The 23039-nt window shown below is 48.9% G+C and overlaps 1 protein-coding gene across 5 annotated transcripts in view; it reads right to left on the bottom strand.

Annotated features, from left to right (window-relative positions):
• The window catches only part of adam11 (ADAM metallopeptidase domain 11), a 376715-nt gene that overhangs the window by 86819 nt on the left and 266857 nt on the right, over positions 1–23039 (bottom strand). For all 5 annotated transcript variants that reach the window (XR_012101994.1, XM_073070643.1, XM_073070642.1 and 2 more), the window contains exon 18: positions 19682–19762. Coding sequence is in view for 4 of the 5 variants with exons in the window: in XM_073070643.1 (XP_072926744.1) it covers positions 19682–19762 (81 nt within the window). In the remaining variant the exon portion in view is untranslated. The remainder of the gene's footprint in view (positions 1–19681; positions 19763–23039) is intronic.

The raw sequence follows: 23039 nt of genomic DNA, 5'->3' as shown, positions 1-23039 counted from the left end.
CGTTGTCTCTAGCTCTGTGTGTAGCACATCGCTACATTGGTGACCCCGACGGTCCAAACGGTATTTGGACCAAAGATGACCGACTCTTCATCTGTTCACGCAGTTTCCCTAAAACTGCCGACTTTCTGGACGCTGTGACCACGCGTGTGGTTTAGCCAAGCAGAAGCCCAGTTCCAGATTTGGCAGATATCTTCTGATTCCACGCGTTACTATCACGTGGTGAGCGCCCTTGACCAGGAGACGGCTGCCCAGGTTGCGGATTTCATACAGTCACCCCCGGAAGAAGGCAAATATGAAGCATTCAAAGCGTTGCTCATTGGGACCTTTGGCCTCTCACGGCATGAGCGGGGTGCCCGCCTGCTTCACCTGGACGGTTTGGGAGATAGACTGCCGTCAGCATTGATGAACGAGATGCTGGCCCTGGCTGATGGACACAAGCCCTGCCTCATGTTCGAGCAAGCGTTCCTAGAGCAACTGCCCGAGGACATACATCTGCTGCTGGTCGACGCAGATTTCAGCGACCCCCGGAAGGTGGCGGCCCAGGCAGACGTGCTGTGGAAAGCCAAGAGGGAGAGCGTGGCATCCGTCGGTCAGATTACCAGGCCATGCGCCCAACAGCAGACCAGACCAGGCCCGGCAGGGGGGCGCACACAACACAGAGGCAGGAGTGAGGAAGACAGTGAACAGTGGTGTTTCTACCACCAGCGGTGGGGCACAGAAGCCCGCCGTTGTCGCCCGCCCTGCAAGGGCCAGGGCCAAGGCCAGCTGCCGCTAATGACTATGGCGGCTGGCCACCAGGACAGCCTCTTGTACGTCTGGGACAAACAGTCGGGATGCTGCTTCTTGGTCGACACCGGAGCGGAAATCAGCGTCTTGCCCTCGACGGGATATGACACCCGCAACAGGAAGCCAGGATCCACCCTAAGGGCCGCAAACGGCAGCACGATACGGACCTATGGCACCCGCACAGTGCAGCTGTAGTTCGGTGCCAGCCGGTTCACGTGGGACTTCACACTGGCCGCCGTGGCCCAACCACTCCTGGGGGCGGACTTCTTGCGAGCTCACAGCCTGCTGGTCGACTTGCAAGGGAAAAGACTGGTACATGCCGAGACTTTCCAGATGTTCTCCCTGGGTGAAGCCAAGTTGCCGGCCCCACACCTGGACTCCGTCACGCTGTCGGACAATGAATTCACCAGAATCCTGGCGGACTTTCCATCGATTCTGGCACCGCAGTTCACGGCAGCCATGCCCAGACACGGGGTTCAGCACCACATCCCGACCAAGGGACCACCCCTCCACGCCCGCGCACGAAGGCTCCCCCCGGAAAAGCTCCACCTGGCAAAGGAGGAGTTCAAGAGGATGGAGGAATTGGGGATCGTACGGAGGTCCGACAGCCGATGGGCCTCCCCCCTGCACATGGTGCCCAAAGCAGCCGGGGGTTGGAGACCATGCGGCGACTACCACAGACTGAACGAGGTTACAACTCCAGACCGCTACCCCGTGCTGCACCTACAGGACTTTGCAGCAAACCTGCACAGGGCAAGAATATTTTCCAAAGTAGACCTTGTCCGGGGATACCATCAAATCCCGGTGCACCCTGAAGACATCCCCAAAACAGCACTCATCACCCCATTCGGCCTGTTCGAGTTCCTCTGAATGTCGTTCGGCCTGAAGAATGCCACACAGACGTTCCAGCGGCTAATGGATGTGGTGGGACGTGACCTGGACTTTGCGTTCATCTATTTGGACGACATCCTTATAGCCAGCAGTAGTCGTCAGGAGCATCTGTCCCACCTCCGCCAGCTCTACTCCCGCCTGAGTGATTTCGGCCTCACGATCAACCCAGCCAAATGCCAGTTCGGTCTCGATACCATTGACTTCCTGGGCCACAGGATTACCAAAGACGGGGCAACACCTCTGCCCGCCAAGGTAGATGCGATACGTCACTTTACCCGGCCCAACACGGTCAAAGGCCTGCAGGAGTTCGTTGGTATGGTGAACTTCTACCACCATTTCCTCCCCTCAGCAGCCCGTATCACGCGCCCTTTGTACACCCTGATGTCGGGTAAAGGCAAGGACATTACTTGGGATGAGGAGGCTGCGGCCGCTTTCGTTAAAGCCAAGGAAGCCTTGGCAGATGCCGCGATGCTGGTGCACCCCAGAATGGACCGCCCTCACGGTGGACGCATCCGACACAGCAGTCAGTGGGGTGCTGGAGCAGCTCATCAAGGGGCGCTGGCAACCCCTGGCATTCTTCAACAAGCACCTACGACCACCCGAACTCAAATACAGTGCTTTCGACCGGGAGCTGTTGGCACTGTATCTGGCAATCCGGCATTTCAGGTACTTCTTAGAAGGCAGGCCGTTCACCGCGTTCACGGATCACAAACCGTTGACCTTCGCGTTCACGAAGGTGTCCGATCCCTGGTCGGCTTGCCAGCAGCGACATCCGTCGTACATCTCCGAGTACACAACGGACATCCAGCATGTCTCAGGAAAGGACAACGTCGTATCGGACTCACTCTCCAGACCAGCTGTCCTGGCCCTGTCCCTGGGGGTGGACTATGCAGTACTGGCAGAGGCACAGCAGGCAGACGATGAGATGCCCAGCTACAGGACCACAGTCTCGGGTTTGCAGCTGCAGGACTTCCTCGTAGGCCCAGGTGAGAGGACCCTCCTGTGCGACGTGGCTACCGGCCAACCTCGCCCCATCGTCCCAGCAGCCTGGAGGCGGTGAGTTTTCGATTCCATACACGGTTTGAAGCACCCATCTATCAGTACAGCCATCCGGCTGGTCTCCAGCAAGTTCACGTGGCACAGACTTCGCAAACAGAATGGGCCAGAACGTGTGCGCAGTGCCAAACAGCCAAGGTGCAGTGGCACACTAAAGCCCCACTGCAGCAGTTCGAACCCACCCACTGGAGGTTCGACCACATTCATGTGGATATTGTGGGCCCCCTACCAGTGTCCCGAGGAGCGCAGTACCTCCTAACTATGGTAGACCGGTTCACGAGGTGGCCAGAGGCGGTCCCGCTCACCGACACATCTGCCGATTCCTGCGCCCGAGCACTGATTGCAACCTGGGCAGCACGTTTCGGGGTACCGGCCCACATTACCTCCGACAGAGGCGCCCAGTTCATCTCCAGCCTGTGGTCAGCTGTGGCCAGCCCGTTGGGAACGCAGCTACACCACACTACTGCCTACCACCCACAGTCGAACGGACTATTGGAACGCTTCCACCGTCACTTGAAGTCGGCTCTCATGGCCCGCCTGAGAGGACCTAACTGGGTGGACGAGCTTCCTTGGGTCCTGCTTGGAATTCGCACAGCGCCCAAAGAGGATCTATGCGCCTTGTCGGCCGAGTTGGTGTACAGCGCACCCCTGGCTGTCCCAGGAGAGTTCATACCAGCCCCAAGGGGGCAAGAGGAAGAACCCGCAGCAGTCCTGGATAGACTACGCGAAAGGCTCGGCAACCTGGCCCCCGTACCGACTTGACAGCACGGACGGACCCCGACCCATGTACCCAAAGACCTGCAGAACTGTAAGTTTGTGTTTGTACAAAGGGGCGGACACTGAGCACCGCTACAGCGGCCGTACGAGGGGCCGTTCAAGGTGATCAACAACAACGGGTCCACGTACATTCTGGACATTGGGGGGAGAGAGGAGGTTTTCACGGTGGACCGACTCAAACCAGCCCATGTGGACTTGGCGCAACCGGTCGAGGTTCAGGCACCGCGGCGCAGAGGCAGACCTCCCAAACAGAGTCTGATCCAGACTGTGGACATTGGGGGGTGTATCGCCGGATGTGGCGACCCACTTTCTGCGCAGGCGGACTGGCTCACAAATAGCCAGCGCGTGGGGGGGGGGGGGGGGAGACTTTGGTAATGCACCTCTGATGTCATTTCCGCCTGGAGAGGGCGGGCGCTAGGGATTAAATGCCAGCGCCGTGAAGTTTGAATAAACTAGTCTTACCGACTGCGTGTCGTTATTTCAGCGCTGTGTGTAGCACAACGCTACAGGAGTTCTTTAAAGAAGTTACAGGCAAGGTGGACAAAGGAGAGGCAGTGGATGTCATTTACTTGGATTTTGAGAAGGTATTTGACATGGTGCTACACATGAGGCTGCTAAACAGATTCCCATGGTATTACAGGAAAGATACTGGCATGGATAGAGGAATAGCTGACAGGCAGGAGGCAGTGAGTGGGAATAAAAGGGGCCTTTTCTGGTTGGCTGCCGGTGACAAGTGGTGTTCCTCAGGGGTCAGTATTGGGACCGCTACTTTTCACATTGTCTGTCAATGATTCAGATAGTGGAATTGATGGCTTTGTGACAAAGTTTGTGGATAATAGGAAGATAGGTGGAGGGGTAGGTAGTGCTTAGGAAGCAATGTGATTGTAGCAGGACTTAGACAAATTGGAAGAATGGGCAAAAAAGTGGCAGATGGAATACAGCGTTGGGAAATTAATGACAATGCATTTTGGTAAAAGGAACAATAGTGCAGACTATTATCTAAATAGGGTGAAGGTTCAAACATCAGAGGTGCAAAGGGACTTGGGAGTCCTCGTGCAAGACTCCTAGAAGGTTAATTTACAGGTTGAGTCTGAAAAATGTTAAGTGTAATGTTGGCATTTATTTGAAGGGGAATAGAATATAAAAGCAAGGAGATAATACTGAACATTGTAAGACACTAGTCAGGCCATACTTGGAGTATTGTCAATAGTTTTGGGCCCCATATCTCAGAAAGGATGTGTTGTCATTGAAGAGAGTCCAGAGGAGGTTCACGAGGAATGATTCCAGGAATGAAGGGGTTAACATATGAGGAGCATTTGGCAGCTTTGTGCCTGTACTCACTGGAATTTAGAAGAATGCCGGGGGATCTCATTGAAACCTACCAAAAGTTAAAAGGACCAGATAAGGTGGATGTGGAGAGGATGTTTCCTATGCTGGGGAGTATTCAGAACGAGAGGGCACAGCCTCAAAATCGAGGGCCAACCCTTTAGAACAGAGGTAAGGAGGAATTGTTTTAGCCATAGAACAGTGAATCTGTGGAATGCTCTGTCACAGACAGCTGTGGAGGCCAGGACCATGGGTATATTTGAAGCAAAAATTGATAGTTTCCTGATTGGTCAGGGCATCAAAGGTTAAGGCAGGATTATTTGGTTGAGAGGGATCCGGGATCAGCCATGATGGAATGGCAGAGCTGACTCAGTGGGCTGAATAACCTAATTCTGCCTCTGTGCCTTATGATCTAATGGGACGGACTTCATGCTGGGACCAAGCTCCTGTTGAATCATAGAACATAGAATCATAGAACATAGAGCACAGGAACAGGACCTTCAGCCCACAATGTTGTGCTGAATCAATTAAATTAGTAATCATAAGACTGTAAGATAATCAAATAGTCAACTGATCTTTCTGCCTGCACAACATCTCTTCTGAAATCTTGTGCGTATGCCTTCAGACTCCTATATCTCTTCCATAATCTTACCAATGAGAAGAGGGCATGTCCTGGGTGATGGGGGTCCTTAATGATGGATGCTGACTTTTTGAGGCATTGCCTTTTGAAGGTGTCCTAGATGTTGGGGACGCTAGTGCCCATGATGGAGCTGGCTGAGTTTACAATTTTCTGCAGCCTTTTTTGATTCTGTGCAGTGCCCCCTCCATATCAGACAGTGATGCAACCAGTTAGAATGCTCTCCACAGTACATCTGTAGAAATTTGCATGTGTCTTTGGTGACACACCAAATCTCCTCAAACCCCTAATGAAATATACAGTAGCTGCTGTCCTGCTTTCTTTGTAATCACATCAATATCTTGGGCCCAGCATAGATCCTCAGAGATCCTGACACCCATGTACTTGAAGCATGAAATCAAATCCTTAGAAAGAGGTAACATAGGATCAGAAGATGTAGAATCGTTGTGGGAATGGGTAGAGATAAGAAACGGCAAGAGTGAAAGGACCCTGATGGGAGAAAAATACAGGCCTCTGAACAGTAGCCAGGATGTGGGCTACAAATTACAACGGGAGATAGAAAAGGCATGTAGAATCGACAATGTTACAATCATAATGGGGGATTTTAATATGCTGGTAAATTGGGAAAATCAGCTGGGTGTTATATCCAAAGAGGGATTTTGTAGAATGCCTATAAGATAGCTTTCTAGAGCAGTTTGTAGTTGACCCCACTGGGGGAAAGGCTATTCGGGATTGGGTGTTGTGTAATAAACCAGATTTGATTAGGGAGCTTAAGGTAAAGGAACACTTAAGGAGGCAGTGATCACAATATAATAGAATTCACCTTGTAGTTTGAGAGGAGAAGATAAAGTCATTTGCTTTAGAATTACAGTGGAGTAAAGGGAGTTACAGAAGCAAGAGAGAGAAGCTAACCAAATTTGATCGGAAGGGGATGTTAGCAGGGATGACAGCAGAACAGAAATGTCTGGAGTTTCTGGGAGCAATTCGGAAGCCACAGGAAAGATATCCCAACAATGAAGAAGTAAACTAAAAGGAGGATGAAGCAACCATGGCTGACAAGGGGAGTCAAAGACAGCATAAAAGGAAAAGAGAGGCATATTATAGAGCAAAAATTAATGGGAAGGAGAAGATTAGGAAGCTTTTAAAAACCAAGATAAGGCAACTAATAAAGCTATAAGCAGAGAAAACATTAACTACGAAGGTAAGCTAGTCAATAATATCAAAGAGAATACCAAACGTATTTTCAGATCTATGAAGAGTAAAAGAGAGGTGAGGGTGGATATCGGACTGCTGTGAGATGATGGTGGAGAAATAGGGGAACAAAGAAATTGTGGATGAACTTAATAAGTATTTTGCATCATTCTTCACTGTGGAATACATTAGCAGTATGCCAAAAGTTTGAGAGCATCTGGAGTCAGAAGTGAGTGTAGAAGTGAGAAGAAGGTGCAGAAAAGTCTGAAGGTAGACAAGTTAGCTGAACTAGGTGGTCAAAACAGCAGGTTTCTGAAGAAGGTAGCTGAAGAGATTGTGGAGGCAGTAGTAGTGATCTTTCAAGAATCACTGGATTCTGGTATGGTTCCTGAGGACTAGAAAGTTACAAATGTCACTCCACTCTATAAGAAGGGAGGGAGGCAGAAAAAGGGAAGTTATAGGCCAGTTGGCCTCATTTCAGTAGTTAGGAAGATATTGGAGTCCATTATTAAGGATGAGGTTTTAGAATACTCAGCAAAGGTCAGCATGCTTTTTTTAAATGAGAAATCTTGCCTGACAAGTCTGTTGGAATTCTTTGAGGAAATAACAGGCAGGATGCACATTGGAAAGTCAGTGGATATTGTTTACTTGGATTTTCAGAAGGGCTTTGACATGGTGCCACATGTGAAGCTGCTTAACAAGATAAGATCTCATGGTATTATAGGAAATATACTAGCTGGAAAGGTAGTGGGGGATAAACTCCTACCTATTAAATCAACTAAGCCCAGCAGAACTGTTTCTATTGACAGGAGCAGGGACAAAGGTGGGTTACTAGTGCCTTAAAACCAGTCACTTCAGGCAGATAGGGCTCATCCGCTGTGGTTTGCAGGTCATCTACAAGAAGGAAAACTCCAATCTCAAACCTCCATTGCCTTGCAGCTATTCCTACTCATGGGGAAGGCTTTGTGAGTAAATCCTGAGGAAAACTCCGGAGCTGGAGTCCCTATGGTGGTCTTACATTGAGTTCAACACTGACTAGCAACTCCTGTGATGCCACTGGTGCCAAACTGTATCGATTTCTATCGTACCTTTGGATTCATCAGTTGCATGGAGAGAAAGAGAGCCTACTACATGGGCAACAGCATGCTTTCCATATCGTACTGCCCTGGCATGTGTATCACGTAGACATCTGGGATACAATGTCCATGGTTGACCCTGAACAAGGGAGGGCCCCTCCCCAGTAGCATGGATAGAAGATTTGCTGACTGGCAGAAGGCATAGAGTGGGAATAAAGGTGTCTTTTTTGGTTGACTAGTGGCGTTCTGCAGGGTTGAAGTTGATCTGCTTCTTTTCATGTTATATGTTAATGATCTGGATGATGGAATTGCTGGCTTTGTGGCCAAATTTGCAGATAATGCAAATATAGTTGGAGAGGCAACTATTCAAGTAGTGATGAGGAAGCAGGGAGTCTGCTGAAGGACTTAGACAGATTAGGAGAATGGGCAAAGAAGTGGCAGATGGAATATAGTGTCATAAATTGCATGGTCATGCATTTTGGTCTAAGGAATAAAAGTGTGGCCTATTTTCTAAATAGGGAGAAAATTCAAAAGTCTGGGTTGCAAATGGACTTGAGGGTCCTTGTGCAGGATTCCCTAAAGGTTAACGTGTAGGTTGAACTGGCAATTAGGAAACCAAATGCAATGTTAGTATTTATTTCAAGTAGACTAGAATATAATAGCAAGGATGTAAAGCTAAGGCTTAATAGTTGGAGAATTGTGAGCAATTTTGGACCCTTTATCTCAGAAAAGATGTGCTGGCATTGGAAAAGTTCTAGAGGAGGTTTATGACAATGATCTCAGGAAAGAAATAGTTAACATATAAGGAGTGTTTGATGGCTCTGAGCCTGTACTCACTGGAGTTCAGAAGAATGAGGGGGATCTCATTGAAACCTACTGAATATTAAAAGTTCTAGATAGAGTGGATGGGGTGAGAATGTTTCCATTAGTAGGACCAGAGAGCACAGCCTCAAAACAGAAGGACTTCCCTTTAAGATAAAGATGAGGAGGAATATCTTTAGCCAGAGTATGGTGAATCTGTGGAATTCATTGACACAGACAGCTGTGGAGGCCAAGTCTATTTATTTATATATATATATATATTTATAGTGGAGGTTGATAAATTTCAGATTAGTCATGAAATTAAAGGTCTTGTGGGGAAGGCAAGTAAACGGGGTTGAGAGGGAAAATAAATTAGCCATGCTGGAACAGTGGAGCAGATTGAATGAGCCCAATGGCCTAATTCTACTCTTCTGTCTTATAGATATGGGGTATTTCAACAGAAGTTTTACAGAAACAGACAAAGCTGAACTGACTTCCACTGGATAAAAATACAATGGACCCAACAATGCCTTTGAAATATCCAGAGGCATTGTTAACAAATGTGTGATTGACAAATACCATGTGTAACTAAATATATTGCTTAAAAAGTTAAGAGTCTGAAATGAACTTACTTGTTTTTCCTTTCCTCCATAATGTGATTGAAATATTTGTTCAAATAAATACTCGGTCAGGAACAATTGGTTGTAGACCAATGTACTGTACAAAATGCACACCTCAATTTCATCTTCAAGTACTTAATGACCATGTCCTCTCCCATCTCTTCATCTTGTTTCTCTTCTACTGTCCTTTGCTTCTCTGAATTAGGGAGTTTGTCCTTTTCCCACACCACCCCCAACTCCATCAAATTCACTTTGCCCTATTTTCTGTATTACCTTTACCTCGCCATTCCTCTTCATCTCCAAAAGACTTTACAAAACCTATATCTTTCACTTATTCTAATACTGTCACAAAGTCTGCAAGTTGAATAGAAGTTGACATTGGCATGTGGCAAAGGTAATGTCGCAGTAGTTATGGGGGATTTCAACATGCAGGTGAACTGGGAGAATCAGGTTGGTGCTGGACCACAGGATAGGGAGTTTGTAGAGTGCCTACGGGATGCATTCTTGGAACAACTTGTATGAGAGCCGACCAGGGACAAGACTATTCTAGATTTAGTGTTATGTAATGAACAGGATTTGATAAGCGATCTTGCAGTAAAGGAGCCATTAGGAGGTAGTGATCACAATATGATAAGCTTTTATCTGCAATTTGAGAAGGATAAGGGCAGCTCGGAGGTGTCAGTGTTGCAGTTGAACAAAGGAGACTATGGAGCCATGAGGGAGGAGCAGGCCAAAGTTAACTGGACAGATAGCCTAGCAGAAAAGACAGTGGAACAGCAATGGCAGGTATTCTTGGGAATAATGCACAAGGTGCAAGATCAGTTCATCCCCCAGAGAAGGAAGGATTCAAAGGGGGGAAAGGGGCCTCAGTGGTTGACAAAGGAAGTCAGAGACTGCATAGCATTAAAAAAAAGGAAATATGACAGAGCTAAGGTGAGTGGGAGGACAGATGATTGGGAAGTTTTTAAGGAACAACAGAACTTAACTAAAAAGACAATACGGGGAGAAAAAATGAGGTACGAACGCAAGCTAGCCAGGAATATAAAGGAAGATAGCAAAAGCTTTTTTAGGTATGTGAAGAGAAAGAAGATAGTTAAGAACAATGTTGGGCCCTTGAAGAATGAATTGGGTGAAATTGTTATGGGAAACAGAGAAATGGCAGAAGAATTTAATGAGTACTTTAGATCTGTTTTCACTAAGGAAGACACAAGCAATCTCCCAGATGTATGGATGGGCCAAGGACATAGGGTAACAGAGGAAATGAAACAGATTGACATTAGGAAGGAAACGGTGATGAGTAGACTGATGGGACTGAAGGCAGACAAATCCCCAGGTCCAGATGGTCTGCACCCTAGCGTACTAAAGGAGGTGGCCCTGGAAATTGCGGATGCATTGGTAATCATTTTCCAATGTTCCTTATGTACAATGTCCTGTGTGTGTTACTAAAAAGGGCTTCTTTGGTTTGTTACGAGTAGGAATGCTTCTTTGTCTGTTAAAAGTTTCTCTTGCCGTTGTTTCGCTTTAGAATGGCTGATATGGTAATTGTATTCATTTGTTAATCAATGGGGAATGTTATTGTGTTTTGTGAGGCTGGGAACTTGGGGGAGGGGTTGCGTGGGCTTGGGGTGTGGGGAGTCGGGAGGAAGACGCCGAGGAAGGAGGACGTGCGCTCGGACGATCACCGGGAAGTCCGAAGTGGGAGTTTCGGGAGGACGACCACTGAGGAGTCGAATGGTTTGCTGGATGAGCTCCACCGATGTGCACTAAACTGACTGAACTTTGATAAGTTGGCGCCTTTTGTTTTTTTCTTGTATATATATATATATATTGTATTGCCTAATACTCTTTTAATTTTAGTAAACTCTTTAAAGTGTATTTCATACCGGTATTTGTTGTGGGTCTGATACTGTTGGCGGGCGCGAGGCATAAACGCGATTCTCACAGCACCTGCGTGTACGGGAGGTGGGTTGGTGTGTGGCTGGATCTCTTTTTCCCCTAGACATATACCAGCCTGTTGTGTAAGTGTTACATTTGTGGGGGCTCGCCCGGGATTGGATTGTCAGGGGGCTGTGGAATCGCGCAGGTAGTGAGAGAGAGAAAATTGCTCACTGGTGCAGATTTGAAGGTGTACCGGTACAGTACGCATGCGTAGTGAGCGGAGTGGATTTTCGAGTTTCGGGAGACGTGGTAGTGCGGGGGTTAAGTTTGGTGAATGGTATGGGGCAGGTAGAATTGGTAGCTAGACGGTGTGGTAAAGAGATGGAGTCTAGCTGGGTGTTGGTTAGTACGAGTGCTGACGTCAGGACATTGGAACTGCCAGCGACGGTCAGTGTACCGGGGGAGGAGGGGCTGTGGGGGCTCCACACTCTCTCCGAGGATGAGGCTGAGGAGACATCAGAGGAGGAGCTAGAGCTAGAGGAAAACCCCAGAGAGGTGGCAGGCACTAGCAAAGGGAGGAGGGAGGAGGGAGTCGTGACTAGGCCCCGCCCCCCAGGTAGGGGGGAAGCCTCGGAGCTGGCAGCCGCACTTAACTCCCTGGTGGGAGTGGCCGAGAGGCCACGGCTGAAGCTGGGGGTGTTCTCCGGAGCCAAGCCTACTCCGGACGGGGAGGTGGACTATGAGACCTGGATCGAGCATACGTCCTTGATGTTAGAGGAGTGGCCAGGCTCGGAGGAGGAGAAGCGGCAGCGATTGGTGGGAAGTTTGAGGGGTTTAGCAGCCAAAACAGTTCGGGAGTGGAAAGCTGAAAAGTCTGGGGCCTCAGTGGAGGAATGTATAGAAGTTTTGGAGGGAGTGTTTGGGTTGTCAGGGGAACCCTGGCTGCTTTTAGCAGAGTTCCAACGCCTGGAACAATGGAGAGGGGAAAAGCTCTCCAAATACATATTTAGGATGGAGGGGATGCTCTCGGGGCTGCGGCGCCAGGGGGTAGTGAAGGCACCTGACGTGGCTAGCGTGAGGATGAGTCAGTTATTCAGTGGCTCTCTGGAGGAGGACAAGGTGGCGTGGACTATTAGGCAGGCTTATAGGAAAGGCTCCCCTCCATCGTTCGGGCAATTGATTAGAGAGGTGCGGGAGGAAGAGAGAGCGTTGGGGCGGAAAAGGGGCGCGGGCCTACGGGAGCGATCCTCAGTGATACAGGAAGTGGTGGCTGGGTGGAGGAATGACAACCCACCGAGGGGTAGAGAATCCCCTCTGGAGGGGAGGGACAGGGGAGGTACCCACTCTCAGGGGCGACCAGTGCCGTGGGTTGGGAGTGGGAGTCGTCCTGGGAGAGGAGGGGCGGCAGGCAGTGTGTGCTTTAACTGTGGGAAAGAGGGGCATTTCAGGCAGGACTGTGGGCGGCCGAGGGTGTGCTATAGCTGTGGAGAGGAGGGACACTTTAGGTGGGATTGTGAGAGACAAGGAGTTCCGTGGAGGACAAGCCCCCCTGCGACTAAGAAGGGGGAGGTGTCGGGAAACTTAGGAGAGGCTCAGTGAGGGAACGGACTGGAGCCTCTGGAGGAACACGTTCCCAGAGATCAGCCAGGGGACCACCGGGTGCCCACCCCTCTATTCCAGATGGGCTGGTAGGACCCCGTGCCAGTGTGGGTCTACGGATAGAGGGAGTTTACGCAAAAGCCGTTCTGGATACGGGATCGCAGGTGACCTTATTGTACCACCAATATCTAAAGCATTTGCCCGTAACTCCATTTGACGCCCTGCAGATTTGGGGTGTGAGCGAGGGTGACTACCCGTACGATGGGTACCTATCGGTGAGATTGGAGTTCTCGGAGGGTGATGTGGGAGTGTCCGAAGCTATTGAGACGTTGGTGTTGGTGTGTCCTGACCCGGTGGAAACTGGTGGTGCTGCCCTCCTGGTGGGGACTAATTCCCCCGTTGTGCGACGGCTCCTGGGAGCTTGTAAGGAGAAAGCGGGGGAAGACTTTCTGGAGACCCTCTCGGTGCATCCAGTGTTTCGAGCAGTGTTCGAAGAAGGGGTTGCCTCACTAGGACTGGACCCGGAGTGTAAATGCGGGACGGTGTGGTGTACGCAGGCGAGGCCCAAGGTGATCCGACCCGGGGAGGTAGCACTAGTGATGGGGACCCCCAGATTCCCAGGAGTGCTGACGGGCGAAGCCCTGTTAGTAGACGCCCCGGACGATCTTGAAGGGGAGACACGATTTCCGGCGGGGGCGCTGGTGAGGCCCGAAGTGCAGAGGCCAGGGGTGGTACATGCGAGGCGTATAGCTATAAGTGTCAGGAACACCACGGCAAGAGAAATCACCTTTAAGAGGGGAATGCCGCTGGCACATCTGTTCCCGGTGACGGTAATGTCTAGCGCACCAGTGAGGACCCCTAACGGGGAGGGATCGGAGCATCGAAGGGAGCTGACCGCTGAAGTCTTTAACTTCGGGGATTCCCCTGTGTCGCCGGAGTGGAAACACAGACTAGTGGAGAAGATGCTGAAGATGGAAGCTGTTTTTTCTCAGGGCGAGTTTGATGTTGGCTGCTCCAAAAGCACTCGCCACACCATCCGAGTGACGGAGGACACCCCGTTCAGAGAGAGATCCCGGCGGCTGGCTCCGGCAGATGTTGAGGACGTGCGGCAGCACTTGTGCAAGTTGAAGGAAGCCGGAATCATAGCTGAGTCCCGAAGTCCTTATGCGTCCCCAATAGTGGTGGCACGGAAGAAGAATGGGCGAGTGCGCATGTGTGTTAACTACAGGACGTTGAATCGGCGAACTGTCCCTGATCAGTATACTGTCCCAAGAGTCGAGGATGCGCTGGCCTGCCTGAGCGGTGCGAAGTGGTTCAGTGTGCTGGATTTAAGAAGTGGGTATTACCAGATCCCAATGAGTGCGGCCGATAAAGAGAAGACCGCTTTTATCTGCCCGCTGGGGTTCTTTCAGTTCGAACGAATGCCCGAAGGCATATCGGGAGCCCCAGCCACCTTCCAGAGGCTCATGGAGAGAACTGTGGGGGATATGAATCTGTTAGAGGTGCTGGTGTACCTGGACGATTTGATAGTGTTTGGATCGACTTTGGAGGAACATGAGGAGAGGCTGTTGAAGGTGTTGGGCCGGCTTAAGGAGGAAGGGTTGAAGCTTTCCCTGGACAAATGCCAGTTCTGCAAGTCGTCGGTTAGCTACGTTGGTCATATCATTTCGCGAGAGGGAGTGGCTACTGATCCAACCAAGATAGAGGCCGTGACCACCTGGCCGAGACCCCAGAAAGTGGGCGCTCTGCGCTCATTTTTGGGGTTCTGTGGGTATTACCGGTGATTTGTGAAAGGATACACCAAAGTGTGTCACCCGTTGACTCAGCTGTTGTGTGGCTATCCCCCGGTGGGAAAGAAAAGGACAGGGGACCAGAGGCAGGACGCTGGAGGATACTGGAACCCGGCGGAACCTTTTGGCTCAAGATGGGATGATCAATGTGAAGAGGCGTTCCGATCTTTGAAAAGGGCACTGACCCAGGCCCCGGTGTTGGCTTTTGCCGATCCCCAGAAGCCATATGTGCTGCACACGGATGCCAGTCGAGAGGGTCTCGGGGCTGTTCTGTACCAGGAGCATGGCAAAGCATTGAGGCCGGTAGCCTTTGTCAGCCGAAGCTTGTCGCCATCGGAGAGAAACTATCCCACTCACAAGTTGGAGTTCCTGGCGCTGAAGTGGGCGGTGGTGGACAAGTTGGGCGATTACCTGTACGGAGCCAAGTTTGAGGTGCGAACGGATAATAATCCGCTCACTTATATTTTGACTTCGGCAAAGCTGGATGCCACAGGACATCGGTGGCTGGCGGCCTTGTCGGTATATGATTTCAGCCTGAGGTACCGGCCCGGAAGCAAGAATGTCGATGCGGATGCTTTGTCTCGTCGGGAGCCGGGGGAACAGGAGAGGGATGAGGAGTGGGAGAGTGTCCCTGCCCCTGGAGTGAAGGCGATGTGCCAGTTTGCTATCACCGTGAAGGCCGAGGGAAGAGGGAGGCTGGAACGCGCCGTGGACCATTTGAGGGGTTTTGACGACGCCATACCCCTAGCTTACTGTGACCTGACCGCACTACGGACTAAACAGTTGCCGGAACTGAGTCCGGGGGAAGTGGCAGCTGCTCAGCAAAATGACCCGGGCATTGGCACAGTGTGGAGAGCGGTCGAGAGGGGGGATGGGGCATTGGCTGAGAAGGCGAAACACCCATTCGTGCCCCTGTTGTTGAAGGAGTGGTCTCGGTTGAGGTTAAAGAACAAAATCTTGTACTGGGTAACGGCGCCTCCGGACCAACCCCACTGTTGGCAACTGGTCCTGCCGGAGGAGTATTGGCAGGCTGTACTCCAGGCCCTACATGATGATTCTGGACACTTGGGGGTGGAAAAGACCTTTGGATTACTCAAAGACCGGTTCTACTGGCCCCGGATGAGGGGGGAAGTCGAAGCATACTGTAGGGGCTGCAGTCGTTGCATCCGGAGGAAGACCCTGCCCGCGTTGGCGGCTCCACTGTCGCACTTGCAGAGTGCGGGACCTCTGGACCTGGTATGTATGGATTTTCTGTCGATTGAGCCTGACACCAGCAACACCGTGAATGTCTTAGTCATCACCGATCATTACACTCGTTATGCTCAGGCATTTCCCACTAAGGATCAGAAGGCGACGACAGTGGCGAAGGTGTTATGGGAGAAGTATTTTGTTCATTACGGCCTTCCCAGGCGAATCCATAGCGATCAGGGGCGGGACTTTGAGAGCCGCCTTATCCATGAATTACTGACTATGCTTGGGGTTGAGAAATCCAGGACTACCCCGTATCACCCACAGGGAGATCCGCAGCCAGAGAGGTTCAACCGGACCCTGTTGGATATGCTCGGGACGCTGGAGATTGGGCAGAAAAGCAGGTGGAGTCATCATATTGGACAATTGGTTCACTGTTACAATTGTACTCACAATGATGCTACAGGATATTCGCCCTATTATCTGATGTTCGGGCGGGAAGCGAGGTTGCCCATTGACTTGTGTTTTGGGGGTGAAGTGGGTGAATTACCCGGGAAGTCCCATCTAAAGTATGTGTCCGACATGAAGAGGGAGTTACAGCGGGCTTACGAGTTGGCCGAGGCGGCGGCTACCAAACAAAATCAGAGGAATAAGATGCGGTATGATCGAAAGGTAAAGTTTGTTCAATTATTGCCGGGCGACCGGGTCCTTTTACGGAATTTGGGACTCCCTGGTAAGCACAAGTTGGCAGACCGATGGGCGGCCAGCCCCTATGTAATAGAGAGCCAGATGCCGAACCTGCCAGTTTACCGGGTGAAACCTGAGGATGGGAAAGGGCCTATCAAGGTACTCCATCGGAATCACCTGCTGCCGCTGGGTCAAGCGGTGTAGGTGGATACGGAGCCAGAGTGGGAGGTTACGCCCAGTACAAGGACTCTGCGAGGGCGCGGAGAAAGGGAAGAGCCCGCTGCTGAAGAGCGGGGACGGGTCCCTCGCCCGGAAATGGCTACTGATTCGGAAGTGGACGACTCAGATGAGTGGCCCCTGTTCCCATTCGCTGGTGCTCCAGTACCCGGAGAGGAGGCTCCTGGCCTTTCCCATAGTGAATTGGGTGAGAGGAGGGAAGGTCTTGAGGGTCAGATGGAGAGGCAGCCAACAGTGGTGGGAGAGAGGGTGGAGCCCGAGCGTGAGCCGGAGAGATCTCAGGTGAGGGAGGACCCCCGTGAGGAAGGGGGTGAGGGTCTGTCAGGAAGACCTGGGGTGTCCGAGACAGTGGGTTCGCAGGTGAAGAGGGAGCCCAGTGGGGCAGAAGGGGTATGGAGATCTCAGAGGATTAGGCGCCCCCCGGAGCGGTTGACATATGTGGTACCCGGAGAACCGAGTGTGATTTCTACTGCTCTGGGTAGTTATGTCACTGCTTTCTGCACCTGGGTTGGGTTTTGGGTGTTGCAAGAAGCTTTGGGGAACTCTAGTAATGCCATGAGGGCATGACATTTGCTGGTGGGGAGAGAATGTACAATGTCCTGTGTACGTTACTAAAAAGGGCTTCTTTGGTTTGTTACGAGTAGGAATGCTTCTTTGTCTGTTTCTCTTGCCGTTGTTTCGCTTTAGAATGGCTGATATGGTAATTGTATTCATTTGTTAATCAATGGGGAATGTTATTGTGTTTTGTGAGGCTGGGAACTTGGGGGAGGGGTTGCGTGGGCTTGGGGTGTGGGGAGTCGGGAGGAAGACGCCGAGGAAGGAGGACGTGCGCTCGGACGACCACCGGGGAGTCCGAAGTGGGAGTTTCGGGAGGACGACCACCGAGGAGTCGAATGGTTTGCTGGATGAGCTCCACCGATGTGCACTAAACTGACTGAACTTTGATAAGTTGGCGCCTTTTGTTTTTTTCTTGTATATATATATATATATATTGTATTGCCTAATACTCTTTTAATTTTAGTAAACTCTTTAAAGTGTATTTCATACCGGTATTTGTTGTGGGTCTGATACTGTTGGCGGGCGCGAGGCATAAACGCGATTCTCACAGCACCTGCGTGTACGGGAGGTGGGTTGGTGTGTGGCTGGATCTCTTTTTCCCCTAGACATATACCAGCCTGTTGGGTAAGTGTTACACTTAGATTCAGGATCAGTTCCTGAGGATTGGAGAATGGCTAATGTTATCCCACTTTTTAAGAAAGGAGGGAGGGAGAAAACAGAGAACTATCGACCTGTCAGCCTGACATCGGTGGTGGGAAAGATGCTAGAGTCCATTATTAAGGATGAAATAGTGGCATATCTAGATAGCAGTGATAGGATTGGGCCGAGCCAGCATGGATTTACCAAGGGTAAATCATGCTTGACTAATCTGTTGGAGTTTTTCGAGGATGTAACCAGGAAGTTAGACGGGGGAGATCCAGTGGATGTAGTGTACCTCGATTTTCAGAAGGCATTTGATAAGGTCCCACATAGAAGATTGGTGGGTAAAATCAAAGCTCAGGGCATTGGGGGGAAGGCATTGACATGGATAGAAAACTGGTTGGCAGATAGAAAGCAAAGGGTAGCGGTGAACGGGTGTTTCTCGGAATGGCAGGTGGTGACTAGTGGGGTGCCACAGGGCTCGGTATTGGGACCACAGCTGTTTACCATTTACGTTAACGATTTGGATGAAGGCATAGAAAATAACATCAGCAAATTTGCTGATGATACTAAGCTGGGTGGCAGTGTGACATGTGATGAGGATGTTAGGAGAATTCAGGGTGACTTGGATAGGCTGGGTGAGTGGGCAGATACTTGGCAGATGGCGTTTAATGTGAATAAGTGTGAGGTTATCCACTTTGGGAGTAAGAACAGGAAGGCAGATTATTATCTGAACGGTATAGAGTTGGGTAAGGGAGTAATACAAAGAGATCTCGGAGTCCTTGTTCATCAGTCACTGAAGGTGAATGAACAAGTGCAGCAGGCAGTGAAGAAGGCTAATGGAATGTTGGCCTTTATTACAAAGGGAATTGAGTACAAGAGCAAGGAAATCCTCTTGCATTTGTACAGAGCCCTGGTGAGACCACACCTGGAGTATTGTGTACAGTTTTGGTCTCCAGGGTTAAGGAAGGACATCCTGGCTGTAGAGGAAGTGCAGCGTAGATTCACGAGGTTAATTCCTGGGATGTCTGGACTGTCTTACGCAGAGAGGTTAGAGAGACTGGGCTTGTACACGCTGGAATTAAGGAGATTGAGAGGGGATCTGATTGAAACATATAAGATTATTAAGGGATTGGACAAGATAGAGGCAGGAAATATGTTCCAGATGCTGGGAGAGTCCAGTACCAGAGGGCATGGTTTGAGAATAAGGGGTAGGTCATTTAGGACAGAGTTAAGGGAAAACTTCTTCTCCCAGAGAGTTGTGGGGGTCTGGAATGCACTGCCTCGGAAGGTAGTGGAGGCCAATTCTCTGGATGCTTTCAAGAAGGAGCTAGATAGGTATCTTATGGATAGGGGAATCAAGGGATATGGGGACAAGGTAGGAACTGGGTATTGATAGGAATTGATCAGCCATGATCTCAAAATGGTGGTGCAGGCTCGAAGGGCCGAATGGTTTACTGCTGCACCTATTGTCTATTGTCTCAACACATTGTGACAGTCTCCCCTTTGCTGTCATATTTATTAAGTGTGGAGATCAGAGACTAAATGTACAAAACCGTACCTCAGAAAATCAAAGGGAGTACTATACTGTGAATGGTGTAAGTGATAGCAAAAGCTACTTAGCTAAGTCTTATGTTCTTTCATATCTGAATTCAATTTTGTAATCAACTTACTAATGTTTATTTTTAGTCTACACAACCATACTTTTCATTCTATGTAATCACAATTCCTAATGCTAGGATGAAGAAATGCAAATATCCATTATAATTATCATTCCCCACCAAAAATATATATAGAGCTAAAGTTGCAGTGTTGTCAACATTAAAAAAAATTAAAAAGCAGGAATATCCTAAATAGCTGTTAAGAATGTATCTCCATTTGTTTTTAAAATAACAGGATCACTAATACATGAGATTTCTGTGAGAAGCAAAAAAGTTCACCTACCTGGCTGGAATCCCCTGTGCAAGTCTCTGCAATATCACAGTCATTCATGGCCTGCCTGCAAATTGCTCCACGTGGTTCATACTAGAAAAGAAAAGGATTCAGAGCTTCAGCCCATTGAGTCTGCCCTGCCATTCCATCATGGCTGATCCCGGATCCCATTCAACACCATACACCTGCCCTCTCACCATATCCTTTGATGGCCTGACCAATCAGGAAAATATAAATTTTCACTTCAAATATACCCATGGACTTGGCCTCCACAGCTGTCTGTGGCAGAGCATTCCACAGATTCACTGGATACTCTCTGGCTAAAAAATTTCTCCTTAACTCTGTTCTAAAAGGTCGGCTCTCAATTTTGAGGCTATGTCCTCCAGTTCTGGATACCCCCACCATAAGAAACATCCTCTCCACATCCACCTTATTTAGTTCTTTCAAAATGTGGTAGGTTTCAAAAAGATCCCCACACATTCTTCTAAATTCCAGTGAGTACAGGCCCAAAGCTGCCAAATGCTCTTCATATGTTAACCCCTTCATTCCCAAAATCATCCATGTGAATTTCCTCTGGACTCTCTCCAATGACAACACATCCTTTCTGTGATATCAAAACTGTTGATAATACTCCAAGTGTGGTCTGTCTAGTGTCTTATAAAGGCTCAGCATTATCTCCTTGTTTTTATATTCTATTCCCCTTGAAATAAATGTCAACATTGCATTTGCCTTCTTTACCACAGACTCAACCTGTAAATTAACTTTCTGGGAGTTCTGCATGAGGACTCCCAAGTCCCTCTGCATCTCTGATGTTTGAACCTTCTCCCCATTGAGATAATAGTCCTCACTATTGTTCCTTTTACCAAAATGCATTATCATAGATTTTCCAACACTGTATTCCATCTGCCACTTTTTGCCCATTCTTCCAATTTGTCTCAGTGCTTCTGCAATTGCATTGCTTCCTCAGCACTACCTACCCCTCCACCTTTTCTCCCCTGAGGAGGAGCTTTATCTCTTACAGAGAAGTGAGATAATATTGGGCGATAGATTCCCGTTTGTGGAAGAGTGATTGTAAATGTTGATAAGGTCTTACTATGTTTAATGCAGCTGTAAAGAATTGACACTGGAACACAGTGACAGCCATAGATTATGGAGCCAAATGGTGTAAAGTTTATTTAATGAAGCATGCCTCAGTCCAAGGTCACAGCAGATTGCTTGGAGGGAGAGATAGTTTAAAAGAAGAGGGTGGGGGGCACTTGGCACATTTTGCATGCCACAATTCCCAAGGAGACATTGGATTACACATAATAGGTACTTGTTAAGGACCAATAAAAGGAAGTTTTTTTTAGTGAAGTGGCCAGCTGAGGCTGCTGGTGGGGGCTGGTGGCTGGACTGCTGGGGTGTTGTGGGGGAAATTCTGTGGAAATATTGACCGACGGCCTGTATAGGTCTGGAATGATATTCGTACATGGTTCCTTGCAAGCTCCGATAGGATGGCAGGGAGGGGGACTGATGGTGACAGCAGCAGCACAGAGTTTGAGTGGGAAGAGGTGGGGAGAGGGACTAAGAATAGGAAGGTGATGGGTCGGAAGAGAAAGAAAGGAGGTGGGTCTAGTGTAGGTGGATCGGAAAATGAGGGAAGAGAAGTTGAAGAGAAGGGCCCGTGGGCAAAATTGCTAAATGTAGTGGTAAGATTTGAGGGGGAAGGGGGAGTAAAGAAAATCAATCTGCTTAATTTAACAAAAATCATCAGAGGGCAAGTAGGGGAAGTGAGCCATGTGAGAATTTTAGGAGATGGAAACCTACTGATAGGATGTAAAACTAAAGAGCAGATGGAGAAGGCAATGAAGGTGACTAATGTTGGGAAAGTCAAGGTGTCCAGGGTTGTAAGAGTTGGAGCATAAAGGGTCAATGGTTGCAAGGGGGTGATCTCTGGGGTTCTCCTCAGTGTTAATATGAAGGAGCTAGTGGAGAACTTAAGGGTTAGGAATAGTTCAGTGAAGAGTGTGAAGAGAATGACAAAGGGAGCAGGGAGACTGAAACTGTTCTGGTAGAATTTGAGGATAAGGTGCCTCCAAAGGAGTTATATTTTGGGTTTCTGAGAATATATACCAAAACCTATGAGGTGTTTCAATTGCCAGTAGTTTGGGCATGTGGCCAAAGTGTGCAAAGGAAAGAGAAGATGTGCAAGGTGTGGTGGGGAACATGAATACGGCAAATGTGGAGAGGGAGTGGGACCAAAGTGCTGTAATTGTGGAGGTAACCATAGTGTAGTGTACTGGGGATGTGAAGTGGTGAAAAAAGAGGTGGAGGTGCAGAAGATAAGGGTGAAGGAAAAAGTCTCATATGCTGAGGCAGTCAAGTTGGTAGGACAGAAGTAAATGAATGAGGGAGGATGTAGCAAAGAGCAAGTAGCAGCTAAAGAAAGGCAAGATAAGAAGAATGCGTGGATAGAGAAGAAGAAATTGGTGACCTTTATAGCAGGAGTGGTAAATGCAACTTGTGAGATCAAATCTAAAACTGAAAGGATTCAGATTATTGTGAAAGCTGCAGAACGCCATTTGGGTATGATAGGATTAAAATGGGAAGAGGTAAATGATGAACTCAGGGTACAGTCAAGTCAAGAGACAGCGTGTGTGGGTTGATATTACTAATAATGCTACTTCAATGGAATGCAAGAAGCCTGATTAGTAATGGACAAGATTTCAAGCAGTTTATAGCTAGTAGCAGAGAAAATCCAGATGCTGTGTGTATCCAGGAGACCTGGTTAAAACCTAATTTAGATTTTGTTTTATATGGTTATGAGTCAGTAAGGCGAGACAGGAGAAAGGGGGGAGGAGGAGGATGTGCAACTTATGTAAAGCAAGGTATTCCTTATAGAATACTAGGTATAGGAAGTGAACACAAGTATGTGGTAGTAAAAGTATGGGCTGAAAGGAACGAGTTGGTGATTGTGAATTATTATAATCCATGCAAAAGGCTAGAGTTAAACAAGCTTGAGGAGATAAAAGGGCAGGATAGTAGTAATGTTGTTTGCTGTGGTGATTTTAATGGACATAATGTATTATGGGGGAGCAACAGAACAGACATCAATGGTCAAGTAATAGAGGAGTTGCTAGATGAGAAGTATTTAGTGTGCCTAAATGATGGCAGTAGTACTAGAATTGACGTTAATACAGGTAAAGAATCTGTGCTTGATCTTACATTAGTATCAAACTCTATTGCATCAGTATGTGAGTGGTTAGTGTACCAAGAAGGAACTGTAGGGAGCAATTATTACCCAATCTGGTGCAAGATAAATATTTCTGCCTCATTGGTCACAGAGAATATAGGTGGGAAATGGATCCTTGAGAAAGCCAATTGGGAGAAG

The sequence above is a fragment of the Hemitrygon akajei genome, chromosome 18 (assembly GCF_048418815.1).
Source record: "Hemitrygon akajei chromosome 18, sHemAka1.3, whole genome shotgun sequence".
NCBI lineage: Eukaryota > Metazoa > Chordata > Chondrichthyes > Myliobatiformes > Dasyatidae > Hemitrygon > Hemitrygon akajei.
The sequence above is the reverse complement of the archived record's forward strand: the minus strand, read 5'-3'. Positions and strand labels throughout refer to the sequence as shown.